General features: G+C 49.2%; 1 protein-coding gene across 2 annotated transcripts in view; it reads right to left on the bottom strand.

Moving 5' to 3' along the window:
- The window catches only part of LOC135825034 (uncharacterized), a 114024-nt gene extending 98417 nt beyond the window's left edge, over window positions 1-15607 (bottom strand). For both annotated transcript variants that reach the window (XM_065337769.1, XM_065337768.1), the window contains exons 1-2: window positions 15378-15607; window positions 8887-9029 (exon numbers count right to left, since the gene is read on the bottom strand). In XM_065337769.1, coding sequence (XP_065193841.1) covers window positions 8887-9027 — 141 coding nt within the window. In that variant the 5' untranslated portion in view covers window positions 9028-9029; window positions 15378-15607. The remainder of the gene's footprint in view (window positions 1-8886; window positions 9030-15377) is intronic.
- Between the last annotated feature and the right edge of the window lie 2334 nt (window positions 15608-17941).

Consider the following 17941-nt stretch of genomic DNA (forward strand, 5'->3'; position numbering starts at 1 on the left):
TGTAGAGCAGGATGCCCAAGGATAGCACGACTGCACGCGTGATGGAAGACGTTCAGCCACCGCAGGTGTGTCACCTTCAGTGCCCAGGTCTCGGCACCGTAAAACAGAGTAATGAGTACAATGGCCGTATACACCAGTCTCTTCGTGCGTATGGATAGGGGCTTGTATTGGGAAATGGGCATCTGCAAGGAGCCAAAAACAAATGACGCCTTAGCCAGCTGCACTGCTACCTCGCCCTCCAGTGAACCGTTATCGTCCAGAGAACCACCGAGGTAGGTAAAACTAGCCACCTGATCAATCACATCACCAGACTCCAGATGTATGCCACACCGAGCAGAGTCATCACCCACGGCCATCACCTTCGTCTTGGAAGTGCTCACGGTCAAGCCCCAACGCGCAGTGCAGCTAACAAATTCCTTTGCTAGGATGTCCACCCCACACTGAGACGGTGCGTTAAAGGGGAAGTTAAGGCAAAAATTAAAATTTCACCAATTGTAGTCTTCGGGGTGCTGAGTCGAATGGTCGTGGTCCGAGGAAGCTGAGACGCTCCCTTCCTACTTGAATCCCAATCGAACTCGCGCACTTCCACCGAAACTGGGTGACTGCGCCCTACTAGATGGGGATTTGTATGCAAAATGTCACTAAAAGCGCCATTTCGTTATTATAAAAGCACGGATGACCGCGATTGGCCCATATGTTGTAGTCTTTTGGACGCTGAGTCGACTGGTTTTGGTCCGAAAAGGCTGCAATGCAGCGTTCCTCCTTTATTCCCAATCGAACATGGTTGAACAAGCGGTCACCTGCTCCTGCGTACGCCAGTCACCTGGTCACCGTGCCTGCAGGGTACAACTTACTAGCCTGTTTGACCTTTTTTGGGTGCAGTCCTGTCACTCGAGTTGAACCTTGGTGTGAAAGTTGTCGCCTGCTGGCGTGGTGATCAGGTGATTTGGGCCTAACTTCCCTTTTAAGCGGTGCATCATTTGCAAAACTGTGACTCCGTTATCTCAGTCTCAAGCACTTTCGATTTGGCTAATGGTGTACGAGCTGTGCTAGTACTTGTTAGCAACAATCCGAACTAGAACACACGCTGCACTGCATTGCTTTGTACTGCATTCAAGACGGACATCATGAGCTTTGTTTTGCTGCGTAATCACAAATTGCACCAGCCCGTTCTAAACAAATCTTGCTTGCCCTATTGTGCTCTTCCAGACAACGCATCGTGCTTCAGCAGTTTTATTTTCCCACCATCCCTCCCTATCCAACTTATTCACACCATCATTATAATTATCGTACCCACTAATCAGGTCCACTCTCACAACTGGTGTTATCTAGCTATTTGCTGCGGCTCTGCCTTGCGCAATATTACATTCATTTAGCATTGCAGCTCTACGTTGAGCTAACAGCAGCTCTACTTTGAGCTAACAGCAGCTCTACTTTGAGCTAACTGCAGCTCTACTTTGAGCTAACAGCAGCTCTACTTTGAGCTCACAGCAGCTCTACCTTGAGCTAACAGCAGCTCTACTTTGAGCTAACAGCAGCTCTACTCTGAGTTAACAGCAGCTCTACTTTGAGCTAACAGCAGCTCTACTTTGAGCTAATCGCAGCTCTACTTTGAGCTAACAGCACCTCTACTTTCTCTGAGGTGGGTACGGTTGCGCCGCACTTCTGTCCCATGGTCAGGCTGCACCATGTATGACCGTGGCCCGTTGGCAGACTGGGTTACGATACCGGGTTCCCACAGGTGCGTGGTCGGGCTGCGGATGCCGACGTGCTGACCAGGAACTAGGGGGCGGAGAGACTGCGCTCGCTGGTCATGGTGTACTGGGAACTAGGGGGCGGAGAGACTGCGCTCGCTGGTCATGGTGTACTTTCTGCTGGTCCTGCCGTTCCTCGAGCTTCTGTCGGATGGCCTCGTCCCGAGTGTCGCGCTGGGGTTTGCGAGGCAGGTTGTCCTGTACCTGACGACCAAACAGCATCTCGGCCGGCGACGGTAAGCCCTGGCACACTGGGGGTGGCGCGAATGCACAGCAGTGCTAAGTGCGGGTCGGCCCCGCTCTCCCTTGCCTTCTCGAGAGCTCTCTTAGCGATCTTGACTTGCGATTCGATAAACCCGTTACTCTGCGGGTGATGTGGCGACGACGTGCTGTGGCGGAATCCATATTCGGCAGCAAACTCCGCGAACAGATGGCTGCTGTATTGCGGCCCGTTGTCCGACTTCAGCACGGCTGGGATGCTGTGCTCACCGAAAATCTCCTTGAGGTGCTGGATGATGGCCCTGCTGGTCGCTTGTCCGGCAGGCAGCTTCCGGGTGATAAAGTACTTGGAGTAGTAGTCGGCGGCAATGAGGTATTCTGACACGCCGAGGTAGAAAAGGTCCGTGCCTAAGGTGTGCCATGCCCTTGGCGGAATATCGGGCTGCACCAGTGGTTCCTTGGCTTGACTGCTCTGGTGGTGCTGGCATGTCGTGCAAGATGAGACAGTTGCTTCGATATCCTTGTTGATGTCTTTCCAGAAGACGGACGTTCTGGCACGCAGCTTGGTCTTCTCTATGCCTTGGTGGCTGGCGTGCAGCTTGCTGAGGATTTCCCCCCTCATTGGTGGGGGAATCAGGACGCGGCAGCTCTTCGGGATGAGACCGTCCTCGGTGCTCATCTCGTCGCGGAAATTCCAGTACGGGAGCAGAATTGCAGGCACCGCGCTCCTCTCTGATGGCCAGCCACTGAAGATCATTTCCTTTAGTGCTGACATCTCGGCGTCTTTAGCCGACTCCTCGCGGATCCTCGTCATCGCCGCATCGCTGAATTGCAGGAACTCGGCGTGTACACTGACGTCGAGGTCCTCAATTGGCTCTGTTTCCTCTGGCGACAGTTGGGATAGCGCGTCTGCGATCGGAATGTCCTTTCCGGGGTGGTACTTGATGGTCATGTCGTACGGCTGCAGCTTCCGCAGCATGCGCTGTAGAAGCGGCGGGGCTGCGCGGAGGTGCTTGAGCTTGATTGACTCCAGCGGCTTGTGGTCGGATTCTACTGTGAATGACTGACGGAATAGGTAGATGTGGAATCTTTCACACCCGTATACGACAGCTAAGAGCTCACGCTCAATATTGGCGTAGCGAGACTTCGTCTCGGTAAGCTTCTTGCCGGCGAATGCAACAGGCTTGTCGTCCTGCAGCAGAGTGGCGCCGAGACCTTTCATGGAAGCGTCGACTGGTAGTGTCGTTGCCTTGCCTGGGTCAAAGTAACTGAGCGTTGCTTCTGTCGGAATGGCGGCCTTGACCTTGTCGAAGGTGCGCTGGTGGCTGTCTATCTAGGCGAACGGTGTATCTGGCTTGGTCAGCTCACGCAGGTGCGCGGTCAGCGTACTGGCATTCGGTATGAATGGGCTCATGTACGTGACTAGCCCGAGGAACGTCTGAGCTCGGCCTCGTTCTCGGGGTGCTCCATCTGCTTCAGCCCTGAGACCTTCTTCGGGTCGGGCTGTATTCCATCAGCGCTGAAGATGATGCCGAAGAACTTGATCTTGTCCTCTTTGATGCGGCATTTGTCTGGGTTCAAATTGAGACCAGATTGTTCGCAGCGAACCATCATCTGGTGCATGTTGAGATCATGGTCTCGTCTGACGTCCCGTATGTGACGATGTCGTCTGCGATGCCGGTGACGCCTGAGCACCCTTCGAACATCTGGTCGATCCTTGCTTTGAAGATATCTTGCGACATCTTGAGGCCGAATGGCATGCGAAGGAATCTGTAGCGCCCGAATGGTGTGTTGAAGGTGGTGAGGTAACTGGATTTGTCGTCGAGCTCCACATTCCAGTACCCACATTTGACGTCGACGATCGAGAACACTTTGGCACCTCTCAACTTCGGGGTGATCTCCTCAATGGTGGAGACTACGTGGTGCTCTCGCAGGATGGCCTGATTGAGGTCCTTGGGGTCTAGGCACAGGCGTAGCTTGCCATTGTCTTTGAGGCGGAACACGAGGCTGTTCACCCACGCTGTTGGTTCGCCTTCCTGGATCTTGGTGATGATGCCGTTCTGGATCATGTCCTCCAGCTCCGTCCTGATCTCGTCTCTCAGTGCGATGGGGTGGAGGTGGCGAGGAGGGTGTACAACTGGGACGACGTTGGGGTCCACCGTGATGTGGTACTTGCCTGGGAATTTCCCAATGCCATCGAAGCACTTCGGGTATTGCTTCATCAGGTCGTCCTTGTCTCGGATGCTCGCTGGCTTCTCCTGAACAGCGCATTTCAGCGTGACTAACTGCAGGGCTGTCGCTGTCGGGAGACCGATGATAGCAGTGCCAGGGCAGTCCGTGATGTGGAAGTCAGCGAGTTGACTCTTGCCATCGTAAGAGCACGGAATATGACTGGTTCCGCATTGCTTTATCTTGGATCCGCTGTACGCTGTGAGGGTGGTACTTGACGGCTTCACGGACTTCGGCTTTGGGTATCCGTTTGGTCCGACGCGCTGGGGAAACATTTGGCAGAACACTCTCAGCGGCAATATATTGCCCTGGGCGCCCGTATCCACCTTGGCTCTCAAGGTGGTCGGTCTGTTGGTGTTGTCCAGGCTGACATTGAGGGTCGCGAACACTTCTCGCTCTAGTGGCGGTTGGTGACACTCGACGCTGTCGATGATGACGGCGTTGAAATGCAGTGCGTCGAAGCGTCTCCGTGGGCTGGGGCTCCTCTGGGGGTAGCGCTTCCGCGGGCTGGGGCTCCTCTGGCGCCAGCGTCCGCGTTGCTGGCCCCTTCCATGTGCCTCGCCTCTCCCCTGCGAACGGCATACGTTTGCCCCGTGATTAGCCTTCCCACATTTGTTGCAGGTAGAGCCGTGCGCTGGGCACTTGCTTGGGTGGTGGGTTCGTCCACATTTGCCACAGTCTGCGTGTCCCACAGATTTGGAAATGGTATGAACCTTTTCAGGTAGACGGTTGCTGTTGGTGGCAGTGGACAGCTGCTCCATGTGGCGCTGTGTTGCATCATAAGTAGGGGCCTTGTCAAGCGCTTCGTCCAGGGTCAAATCACTACCACCCTCCAGCAGGCGTTTTTGCACTTTCGAGTGCTTTGTCCCCACGATTAGCTGTTCTAAGAGGCGATCGTTAGTCTCCTGAGCGTCCCTGAACTTGCACTTGGACGTCTTCTTCTTACACCTCGCAAAGAAATCATCTACAGACTCGTCGGGTTGCTGGCAGTATTTCTGAAGCTCAAACCGAGCCAGTCGTGCATTTACCCATGGCTGCAAATGCTTACTAAATTTCTTGAAGACGGCAGATACTTTGGATTTGTCTCTTGCATTATCCCACTCGAAACTATTGAAAGCATCAACACCAATTCTCCCGATCCATAGCATGACATAGGCAACCTTTTCCTTGTTGGACATGTCGGAAAAGGGCCCTTGGAAAACTAGAAGGCAGTATTGTTGGAACCGCTCGAAATCGTCAGGTAAATCTGCGGCTTGCCAATCCATCGACGGCGGGGTAAATCCGGCTGCTTCTGCCATTTTACCTCTTGCACCGATGGCGCTACTGAGACAATTCTAGGGCGTTTATTAAGTTTACTTCTGGCACCATGTTTCGGGGTAAACAAGTTAGTTGTTTACGATAGGATTATATTCTCACTTGGCCATTGTAGGCAAATCATAAGAACCCCGACATCTAAGGGATCCTGCATGAAAGTAGGCAGCTGCGAGATGCGTATCTCGCGCATGCTCTTGCATGGCTACGTAATGCATTACATCATAATACAACAGCAACTACCCACTCCTGCGGCACTTGGCCGGCACGCCACACATCTCCGAATAGCTTCACAAGCTTGTTGTTCTGCGACTCACCCCCAGCCTTTACCATCTCCGGCAAGACGCCCGAGGCTCCAGCAGCCTTGCCATTCTTCAAGCGAGCAACGGCGCGACACACTTCGCGCAGCGTGGGAGGTTCAGCGAGGTCTTCGGCAAGCGGTAGTTGAGGGATACCATTCAGCGCGTTCGGTGTCCAAGTGCTCATGACGTTGAGCACTCCAGAGAAGTGCCTTCCCCAGCGCTGTCCCTGCTCACGCGGTGACGTGCATATATTTCCGTTTTCGTCAACGATCGCTGCTGTCCGTAGTGGTTGAAGGCCGCGCCCAGCAGACTGGAGGTCATAGATACATTTCCACATGACAGCGCCATTGAAACGGGCGTTGGTGGCCGCCTGAGCTTAAGCTTTGATCCAGTCCACTCTGGCCGTATCGATTGCTGCGCGTGCGTTCGAGCGGGCTGCCTCAAACTCCTGATGAAATGGAGTGTCTCGCTGCTGGCCAACGGCGAAGCCAATCCTCGTAGGCCGCATTCCGCGTGTCCAGGAGGTGTGGGATGTTTGACAGGGCTTCTTGGAACCAGTCTGGCCGACGCCGTTTGAAAAATCCAAGGGCTGTGGATGCAGCAGGGTCAAGGGTGGACTTGATAGAGGACAATTTCTCACTAATGTTGGCATTCTCGAGCCAGTCGCGGTCGATCTTATCCTTGATCACTGCCTGGTAGATATCGGAAGGCGTAGGATCTTCAGGGGAAGACGTGCGGCGGTCCTTTAGCTACACACACACACACTAGTAAAAAAAAATAAAAACAAAAAAACAAAAAACACACACACACACACAGAAACACACTCTCTCTCTCTCTCTCTCTCTGACACACACACACACACACACACACACACACACACACACACACACACAAAAGCACACACACACACACACAAACGCACACACACACACACACACACACACACACACACACACACACACACACACACACACACACACACTTGTACTTGTTGCTCACTGCCAAAACTGGTCGCGTGGTCTCCCCGGGAGAGGGGAGAGAGACTCAAAAGGAATCTTGGAAAGATGACTCAATTGGCTATTGAATCGCCCAACAGCCGACACCCCCTGAAATCCCCAAAAATCTGGGTGGTTGAAAATGATCTCACTTATGGGCTCACCACACCTCAGTAAGTGGGTGAGGACAAGATGCAGAAAAAAGGATTGACGGCATCAGTGTATCCGTCCCGGGGTCCAACTGCAGTTACCCCTGCCCCCAGTGAAGGTAATACTTGCATCTAGTGTCAGTGGCTAAATCAGAGTGGATCTGATAAAAGCTTCACTAGTACCATTGACCGCACAAGAGTTAATCTAGCCAGAAGCAGTCCATGGGTAACAGGTATGTATACTTCAAGTAGAAAGTATATGAACCCTGGAACCAACAAAGGTGGCAGGTACAATATTACACCTTCAAGCAGCCGAGTCCGTTGGCAACAGACCCAGGACAATCAGGCATAAGTGTACCGACGAACCGAACTAGCTGGCGCCCCCCCCCCCCCCCACTCCCCCACACACACCATTTGACGCCCCTCGCCAGAGGTGATGATAGCGATGCTACAGCAGAAGCCATAGCAACTTGTGCTGGGATTGCATAATTCAACAGCTTGCAAAGCTGAAGAATTGACCTCCACTATTCAGCCTGGTATATACCACACAACTATGAAGTGACTTTTTCTGGCCAGTGAATCACTACTTTTGGTCTTTTTTCATTTTTTCCTACACACACAACACATTACATACTCCGCCATGCACTGGCTGTTGGGAACCACCCAGGAGAATGAAAGAGAAGGCAGAAGGAGTCTGAGAAAGAGACCATAGTCGTCGGGAATTAAACCCGCAACCTCTCGATTGGAAATTGCTGCACATACCACTGCACCATAGGGGACACACCATTGGACCATTGGACGCCCATCGCTGGAGGCGATGATAGCGATGCTACAGCAGAAGCCATAGCAGCTTGTGCTGGGATTGCACCATTCAACAGCTTGCAAGGCTGAAGAATTGACCGCCACTATTCAGCCTGGTCTACACCACACAGCTATGAAGTGGATTTTTCTGGCCAGTGAACACACACACACACACACTCACACACACACACACACATACAAACTTGTGCTTTTGCTCACTGCCAAAACTGGTCATGTGGGTCTCCCCGGGAGAGGGGAGAGAGACTCAAAAGGAATCTTTGAAAGATGACTCAATTGGCCATTGAACCGCCCAACGGCCGACACCCCTAAAATCCCCAAAACTCTGGGTGGACTTCAAAATGATCCCACTTATGGGCTCACCACAACTCAGTAAGTGGGTGAGGACAAGGTGCAGAAAAAGGATTGACGGCATCAGGGTATCCGTCCCGCGATCCAACTGCAGTTACCCCTTCCCCCAGTGAAGGTAATACTTGCTACCAGTGGGGGTGGGTAAATCAGAGTGGATCTGATATAAGCGTCACTAGCACCATTGATTACACAAGAGTTAATCTAACCAGAAGCAGTCCATGGTTAACAGGTATGTATACTTCAAATAGAAAGTGTATGAACCCTGAAACCAACAAAGGTGGCAGGTACAACAATACACCTTCAAGCAGCCGAGCCTGTTGGCACCAGACCCAACACAATCAGGCATAAGTGTACCCGCCAACCGAACTAGCTGGCACACCCCCCCCCCCACACACACACACAAACACACACACACACCTCAGACCTCAGACATGCCCATCGCGGAAGCGATGATAGCGAACAGCTATGTTAGACATAGCAACTTGTGCTGGGATTACACCATTCAACAGCTTGCAAGGCTGATGAATTGACCACCACTATTTTTAGCCTGGTATCCACCACACAGCTGCTTGAAGTGACACACACACACACACACACACACACACACACACACACACACACACACACACACACACACACACACGCGCACACACACACACACACAACACACATTATGTACACACACTGAGCCGGACACTCATGTGACAACACTTGCCCTTGCAGACAGATTGTAGCACAATTCTAAAGTTCTGCATACCAACAATGGATTATCATTGCCATCCTTGTGAAGTTTGACTTCTTCTTTGAAAACACCGCCTTCAAGTATCTCGGCTTTTAGAGCCTTTAGGTTATCCTCCCTGGCGTACCAAAGGACCTGGTAAGCATTCACCGCTGCCATCACTGTGAGGCACATAAAAAAACATACCCGCCCAACACACCATGTCAGAATACCACATCGTAATGAAGAGCCCGGTCTCTTATAGTGACTCCGATTAAGGGTCACTAGAAATACACTGTAAGAATAACCGAGCCTCTTAGAATGACCTGGATCAAAGGTTACCAAATATATAATAAAGAGGTTGCACACAACGAAAATTAATAAGATACTGACCGTCGGGGTTCAATGAACGGAAGTTGCTGTAAAGATTCGTCCAAAAGAGACCGAGACAGAGCAGATCTACTGTTTTTCATCACATGGAGTACTATAATACTGATATTTTACAACTCCCTGCCTTGACTCTTTCCGTACCTGCCGCGCTAGCGTCGACCTACTACGAAACATTTCACACATTGTGCGCAACCTCACGGTTTACGATTTTTCGTAACTTCTTTCGTTAAGTTTTTCGTTACTGTGCTACGAATTTTCATCGTGCGCAACCTCTCTAATGACCTAATGATAGCCGAGCCTCGAGTAGTGAACCGGATCAAGGGTTAGTAGAAATAATAATATGTAAAAAAGGCGACGTGGAGTCAATAATCTTAATAATGCAATGAATGAGACAATATGTGCACCCATATCAAAACCATAGCGACGAATAAAGTATTCCAGAACGTTTTCTTGCGACAATTATCGATGGAATTCGTGACTAAAGAGAATGATGAAACTACAATAGGATCTATACACTTGGAATGAAAAACGAGGATACAAGCATAGTAAGAAACATAGCACAAACTTCGGAAAATTGCACCGGTAATAAAAACTATACAGGTGAGAAATGATAGGAAATTCAGCAAGTGCAGTGTGACAATGTACATGTATGTGCAAGGGTGTGTGAGTGCGGATTTACTGAAAGAGTATAAGTGCGGTGACATTTTCTTTTTGTTTACAAAGATTTGGATCACGAATACGAATTCTGGGTCCTCCTGACCAAAGCGTGGCAGACCACGTAAGCACTCGAAGCCACTGTCCGTTCCAGCAGAGGCTTCTGCTCCACAAACGGTGTCTCCGAAAAATCAACACAGCACGCAAAACTTGAGAACAAACATTAATATTGTAAAAGAAGACGAACACTGTGTCACATCCCCATTATCAGCGATTGCCGGTACGCCGGACGCAGACGAATGCAACACGCCAAAGCGGAGAAGGAGCAAATGGCCGGCGGCAGCTCGGTTTGCAGAGATGACTGGGAAGATGCGACGAAACTCTCCGGATCTGGATGATGCCAACGGAAGGGTTGAAGGCTGTCAGGTGCTTGGCAATGGCAAGGGAAGACCGGTCAGGAAGAAAACGCAATGGCAGCGGGAGGAGGAATATGGAAAGCGAACTGTGCAGCAGGTTCGGCTTAATTCCCTCTGTGCTGCGCTGATGAGTCCACAAAGGACGAAACAGTTGTCCGCAGATTGAGTATTGATAACGTCCAGTTTCTTGCTGGCAAGAACTGGCGATTGGCCACGACGATCGGGGCCAAATACGTCGACAGGCACTCGTGAAACGCGGTGAGGAACAGTGGAACACAGACCATTCATGAACACTGTCCAGGTCTCAACTTAATCAAGTGCTACCGTCATGCAGCCTATGAAGCACAGGTCTGGGTTCGGATTCAAATAAGCGCTAGTGCGCCAGAAGAGCAACATATGAGGGGCTACGGAGTTGGAACGTCGCCGGAGCTGCACTGACTGCAACTGTATCGGGCAGCAATAAATCGAAGTCCACGAACTCACCTCTCTGGACACGATCGAGAAGGGCCCGTATAGGACAGTCAGGTTCACCTGCTGTTGGTGCTGCATGCGCATATGGCGGTCGTCACTGCACCGGGCTCCCAGTAGGGTCCGGCCTGCTGGCGGCGAGCGGCGATACGGATCCAAGTAGAGCGAGGAGAAGCTGGGTGGCGTTGGTGACGGCAGTGGCGTTGTTACTTCCAACAGAAAATCAAAGTCCACGAACTCGCCTCTCTGGATACGAATTACGATCGTCAGGCTCGCGCCTGCTGTTGCAGTGATGGTGCTGCGTGGCGGCCGTCGCTGCGTTCGCAGTAGGCGGGCAGTGGAGCCAGGTAGAGCGAGGAGATCCGGAGAGGCTGGACGCCGGTTGGTGACGACGACATTGTTTCAATGCACAAACAAGGGGCGCTGAGATCGCGTGGAGGTACTTCATATCAGGAAACCTGATGATGGCGCAAGCTAAAAGTCCACAGTCGACGTTCCACTGTAGACGACGACATTGTTTCAGGCACCAACAGGCGTCATTGAAGTCTGAATTTGAAACGTAGAGATACGAGAATGCAAGCTTGAAAGTCTAAACGAAAGGAAATTGTTTGGGAACACATGTTCCGCAAGTTGCACACTCGAAAGTCCAAACAGCAATGACATGCAAGAGACATACTACAGCATTCTGAAGGGCGCGTGCCCACGTGACTCGCGCATGCGTGCAGGTTGGGCCAGCTCGCTGGGCTGGCTGCTAACTCGCGTTACCATGCTAACGCTCATTAAAAAATGATATCAGTTATCCAATATATCCAGTTATCGAACATGCCTGATTCCCGAAGCGGTCGGATAAGTGACATTCGACTGTAGTTGCGTTAAGATTGTTTTCGTAGGTGCACAGCATGATTGTTTGTCTCACTACACAGTTCTAGCGTTACAATTAGTTTCTCACCCGCCGTTGCACTTAGCTCTCACTTCACTTCTATTGTCTCACCTTTCCTCATTCTTTTTTAGCACTTTATTTTGTTCTCGTAACACATAATATAATGTATATTTAATCATTGTTCAGCATGGTTACTCTTCAGTCACGACTTTCCACTGATGAATGTGACAAGAAAATTAATTTTGGAAAACTTTCATGACTTCGTTGTTGTGTGGTTTTGTTTTATTTATTTTTTTGCTATTATATTTGCTTATGAGTGTTCTTTTACCTTTCTGAATCCTAACTATTGATTTCTTTTAGATCTGAAGCTTGTTTCCATGCCAATTTCACACTCGTACATTGTACAGTACGGATCGGCTATAGCGTTGGTGTTTGATTTTCGTGAAAATATCACTATAGGCGATATATTACTATAGGCGATATGCATACTTAGGTATGCCTGACAAATGCGTGTATGGTGTCATTCGAATCAGTGCAGCGTGCAGAAGCGTGCTGTGCATGTGACTGTTCAATACGCGCCGGGCAGAGCTACTTCCTGCGGAAGCAAAACTTCGTGACTTTTTGACATGAGTTTTCAAGAAATGTGTTCTTTTGGATGAGAAACACTTCAACACATTCAATCGACATATCAACAATATCTACAGGATCGATTAGTGGGAGTAGAGTCTCAGTCTGGGTCGCCATCGCTCGACTCATCACCGCTTAAACCGTTCCAAGTGGCAGGTCGATCGACGCGTGATGTCGTATGTCACGGAGAAGCTTCTCCGCGTCCCTGATCGCCTTCGCTGTTACCTGAATGCCTTCTCCAACATCTCGGCGGAGACCACGGTAGCGCTTCAGCGCTGGTACTCATTACTGCCTCCAATCTCGCTCGAGGATGCCCCGAAACAACAAGCACAGTCAACGCCAAACATTTCGAATTTTCTCCGAGGGATATCATACTCGTACCAGCGCTTCCTGGCTGCCGCGATCAGATCTCGCCATGTACGATGTATACCTTTTTATGATCATCACTATAGCCGATGAAAAATGCATGCAGTAAGATCATTTTGACACAGAAATCGTATCACTATAGCCGATATATTACTATAGCCGATTATTACTATAGCCGATCCGATATGTATAGAAAGGGGTGGTTTACGAAAATGAATTTGAGAATACGATCACTATAAGAGGTATATTACTATAGCCGACAACCCTATAGCCGATCCGCACTGTATCTCCATACTTGCCAACCATACCGGTTTTCCCGGTATTATACCGGGAAACTACGGTCACTACCGGCCTACGGGGGCTTTTTGACTTTCATCGAAAAACTACCGGTTTTGGCACTGAACCATGATGAGTGTTCATAAAAAGGTTGTTTTGTGGTGTGACAAGGGCACATGCGGCCCTGCATTTCACAGAATCACACATGTACATTGTACATGTAGGGGCGATCTGACAATAAAGAAACTCAGGTTTTGGTCCCCCAATGAGCAATGAGTAAGAAATGAATAAAAAATTGACCAAAATTGCCAAAAGATTGCGGAAAATACGCAAAAATAATGGCCAAAATTGGCAAAAACCAGGAAAATAAGGGAAATGAAAGAAAATTAAGGGAAACTGGGTGTGTGACTTAGGGATTTGCTTTGGCTGGGTTGGCAAGTATGTATCTCTTTTTTCCGGGCGGTCCCAGACCAGACACTGCCTATGACTTTGAATTGTCCATGACTCTGAAATGTCCATAACTCTCAATCACATACGTTTGCATGTGGAAGAGCCAGAGATCTGGCATATGACATCAATAGTTGCACAAATGTTGGCAGATGAGTAGTAATATTACCACTAGAACCCATCCACAGGGTGCACGGTATACCTACAGTGTAGGTGCTCGTAACTTTGAGGTCCGGGTTAGAGAGACATGAGTGTACTAGTGCAGATTTAACGTTGTTAGTACGACATCGGTTACAAAACAACCGTCATTAGCAGACAAAGATCTGAAATCCCCTGACACCATGTGTACATTGTGTAATGGCAGTACACACGACACAGAGCACCACGCATCATTCATTGCAACTTATTCTCGTAGCTATGCAGAAGACGTTACTTCAATAACGTCTGGCGCTAGCCAGGGTCCACACAGCTATAATTTGGTGTTTGTCTGTTTGTGTGTTTGTGTCACGCCTGGCGCTATCCCGTATCTGTCCCGTACCGTACCGTACCATCAAACACAGCTGGCCACATACAGCTGGCCGCACTATTCAAATAGGGCTTTCAAATGCAAGATCATAACGTGAAGCAACTTGGAAGAATGAGTATGAATGCGAAGTGTATGGGGGAATGCATGTAGGGCGATAGTGCGGGTTCAAATCCCAGGTAGTAAATGCCTGAAAAAAATAGGAAAATTGAAAATTTTATAACATCCCTTTTCTTTTTTTGCCGTCATCAAGGCAGTAGATGGTGTCGTATTACCCTGTCCCGTACCGGTCCCGTACCGTACCGTACAATCAAAGACGGCTGGCCACAATGCATATTCAAGTAGGGATTTCAAATGCAGGATCATAACGTGAAGCAACTTGGAAGAATTAGTATGTATGCGAAGTGTATCGGGGGATGCATGCAGGGCGATAGTGCGGGTTCGAATCCCAGGTTATGTCTGAAAACAAAAAGTAGAAATATAAGAATTTATAACATCCCTATGCTTTTTTTTTGTCTAGGTCATCAAGGCAAAAAAGCATAGCTTAGGGCTCTGAGCTTCCAAGCTCTCTCGTTGTTTCATGCCCATAGCCAACGAATGATGCATGGTGTTCTGTGTCGTGTGTAAGATAGCTCTATTTGAGCACTCTACCGAGCCGGAGGACTCTCATTTGTATAAGGGTAGTATATGCAAATCCGGATAAGAGACAATTCTTTTGTAGAAAAATTCATTATATAAATCACCTTAAGCTGTCTGACAGGTTCGATTCCCAGTCATTACAAGACAAAGCAAATGACCATGGACTACAAAATTGCTCGGATGGTTTCCCTGCCAGTAGCTAGGCGGAAAGTTTGAATGTGATTTGTCTGGATTTGTTTTTTCTTAGCTCCTGTAGCGCGATCAATGTTTCATGTTGTCTTGTATAGGAGGGGTTCGATAAAAACTGTTTTACAATGGGTTGTCTTGTACAGGGGTCAGGGGAAAACTTTGTCTTGCTATGGGGAAACAGCGTTCCTTATCTGGATACAGTATGTAGTATGTACAAGTATGATGTACTGTCGCGGACATGGAAATCCAGTCGATTGACCGGGGGCCGGCGCCCTCAGCGCCTACAGAACAGTGCACATGTTGATCCGATGTGACCAGCATAATAATGTCATGCATGTGTGTACTGCTTATCCATGGCTGCATGGCCAGCGCCCTGGGGCCGCTAGACGTGCGACCAGATTTCCATGTCCACGACAGTAGAACAGCAGAAAAATATGCATGTCGTGTTCGTAAGCAATACTCAATAGAATAGTAAAAATCTATAAATCGAAAATGCTGAATCCTCACCCCCGAGGTTGTCTGCTATTAAGAGGGTAGACCAGGTAGACCTACAGCCACGTTTCTACCTAGTGCGGTAACAGCGCACGCATTCCCGGATACACTGTACATATGTGGTATGCTCAGGAAACACCAAAATTAATATTGTAAACTTTACCTGCCGATGCTGCACAATGCAGCTGGCAATTGATAGTGGCTCCTCCAACTCCACGGTCCGGTGAGGGCCGCAAGGAGTCTTCACTTCCCCGCAGAACTACCACGAGCTCGTGACAAAACGCTATACAAAATGACCAGCTCAAACACCGCACAACCTTCTTGTTCCATTACCGACTGTAAACAAACCAAAATGAACCCTGACTGCACTGCGTGGTACGGCGCGGTAAGTGCCTTGGAGTTGGAAACAAGATACTGCAGTACTGGTGGCATGACTCACTTTTTTCTTCTGTGGGGAACTCTGTAGACGTGTAGTCGCATGCGCAGGGCCTAGGGGCCTGACTAGCAGGCTGTGCTACAGTGCTGCAGCTGTGGATGCACGATGGTAGACCGACCGTTGTAGACTTGTCACCTGGTCACGACTGACACAAAAAATAAATCCTGACCCCACGCGGTCTGCACGTCTACATCTGTACATGGGCATGGTCATGGATATCGATACTGCATTCGGTCCATCGAACCAACAAGACCAGTCCTTCTTTCGTGTTTGACAGAACTCCTTGTTGTCTAGATATCCGAGTCTGATGTCGCCAAGGCCGTGCGTCATGTCACCTAAATTTTAGCGCTGCGTCTCAGCTAGCATCTCACAGTCTCACACGTCTAGGCTCCACGTCTCTAGCTGCACTACCACTACTGCTAGTACTGGCACTAGACTTTCAAGTCTCGTCATGTCAGGTGGTGTTCCATGGTCTACGTAGATCTACGTACAGTGGACATGTAGATCTGGATCTACTGTCGCGGACATGGAAATCCAGTCGATTGACCAGGGCCGGCGTCCTCAGCGCTAGCGAGTCCAGAACGACTACGTAAGACGTCGCATGCAGCGCACATGTTGATACGATGCGACCAGCAGCATGCAGCAGCGCATGCATGCCATGGTTGCATGGCCAGCGCCCTGGGGTCGCTAGACGTGCGACCGGATTCCCACGTCCACGACAGTACATGACATGATTGGTATTAAAAATTAATATTTTTAAAAATAATTTAAAAAAAGGTTGAACTTGCAAATATGCATTCATAGGAAGCGTTTTCCGACTCAGTCGGTGGGGGCGGGGGGAGTACGAGGATTAACGATTATGTCATTCGACTCTTGGCACTTAGCGAGACAGCCATCACCGCTGCTACCCATACTACTTCCACTGCCTGATCCAGACGCACTATCGTTCATCCGCGACGTTCCACCCGTGATCCATGGTGCGATAGAGTACTGAGCCCACAAACGCGAGAAACATTAGAATCTTGTAATGCGGACGGCGAAGAAATCCATACACCCTTGACCGTACGCGGGGTTCCGGTCTGCGCTCCTCTTCAATCTCTAGAGGCTGCATTTTGCGCTTTCAGAAAAATCAAAATGACCTCTTTCAACGTCCCACCAAAAGCCTCTGAGGGTTTAGGCACGAACATTATAATAAGAAATTGCGTTATATACATGAGAAATGAGGACACTTTGCCTGGCGTCGATCGAGGCGCAAGAGAGCTCGAGAGAGATTGGAAGCTCAGGACAGGTTAAGCTATTCTTTTTTACCTTGATGACCTAGACAAAAAAAAGCATAGGGATGTTATAGTTCGAAATTCTTATATTTCTACTTTTTGTTTTTATACATAACCTGGGATTCGAAACCGCACTATCGCCCTGCATGCATCCCCCGATACACTTCGCATACCTACTAATTCTTCCAAGTTGCTTCATGTTATGATCTTGTATTTGAAATCCCTATTTGAATATGCATAGTGGCCAGCCGTCTTTGAATGTGCGGTACGGTAAGGGACAGGTACGGGACAGGGTAATACGACACTATCTACCGCCTTGATGACGGCAAAAATAGAAAAGGGATGTTATCAATTTTTTAATACCTGGGATTCGAACCCGCACTATCGCCCTACATGCATTCCCCCATACACTTCGCATACACTTCGCATTCATACTCATTCTTCCAAATTGCTTCACGTTATGATCTTGCGTTTGAAAGCGCTATTTGAATAGTGCGGCCAGCTAGCTGTACATGTATGTGGCCAGCTGTGTTTGATGGTACGGTACGGGACAGATACGGGATAGCGCCAGGCGTGACACAAACACACAAACACCAAACGAGAGAGCTTGGAAGCTCAGGGCCCTACGCTATGCTTTTTTGCCTTGATGACCTAGACAAAAAAAGCATAGGGATGTTAAAATATTCTTATAAGTTTCTACTTTTTTGTTTTTAGACATAAGGCCACCCTTTCTTTTTTGGTTGTTTAACGTCCGCGCCCGCGTACCTTTTTGCCTCCGACCGGAAAAAAAACAAGAAAGTAGTAGTACCAATAATATGCGAAGTTGTAAATACATGATTGTGTAGTTTCACAGTGTGCCGATCATGACCTTAAACTTATAATCTTGCCTCCCGGGCATGCCTTTGTCTTTATTATTATTATTATTATTTCACCGTCCAATGGCAGAAGCCAATGCAAAGGAGGGGGCGTTAGCCAGCCATGGCAAGAGAAGAAAAAAAAAGAAGAAAGAATGAAGGA

The sequence above is a fragment of the Sycon ciliatum genome, chromosome 9, assembly GCF_964019385.1.
Source record: "Sycon ciliatum chromosome 9, ocSycCili1.1, whole genome shotgun sequence".
In the NCBI taxonomy this organism is placed as follows: Eukaryota; Metazoa; Porifera; class Calcarea; order Leucosolenida; family Sycettidae; genus Sycon; species Sycon ciliatum.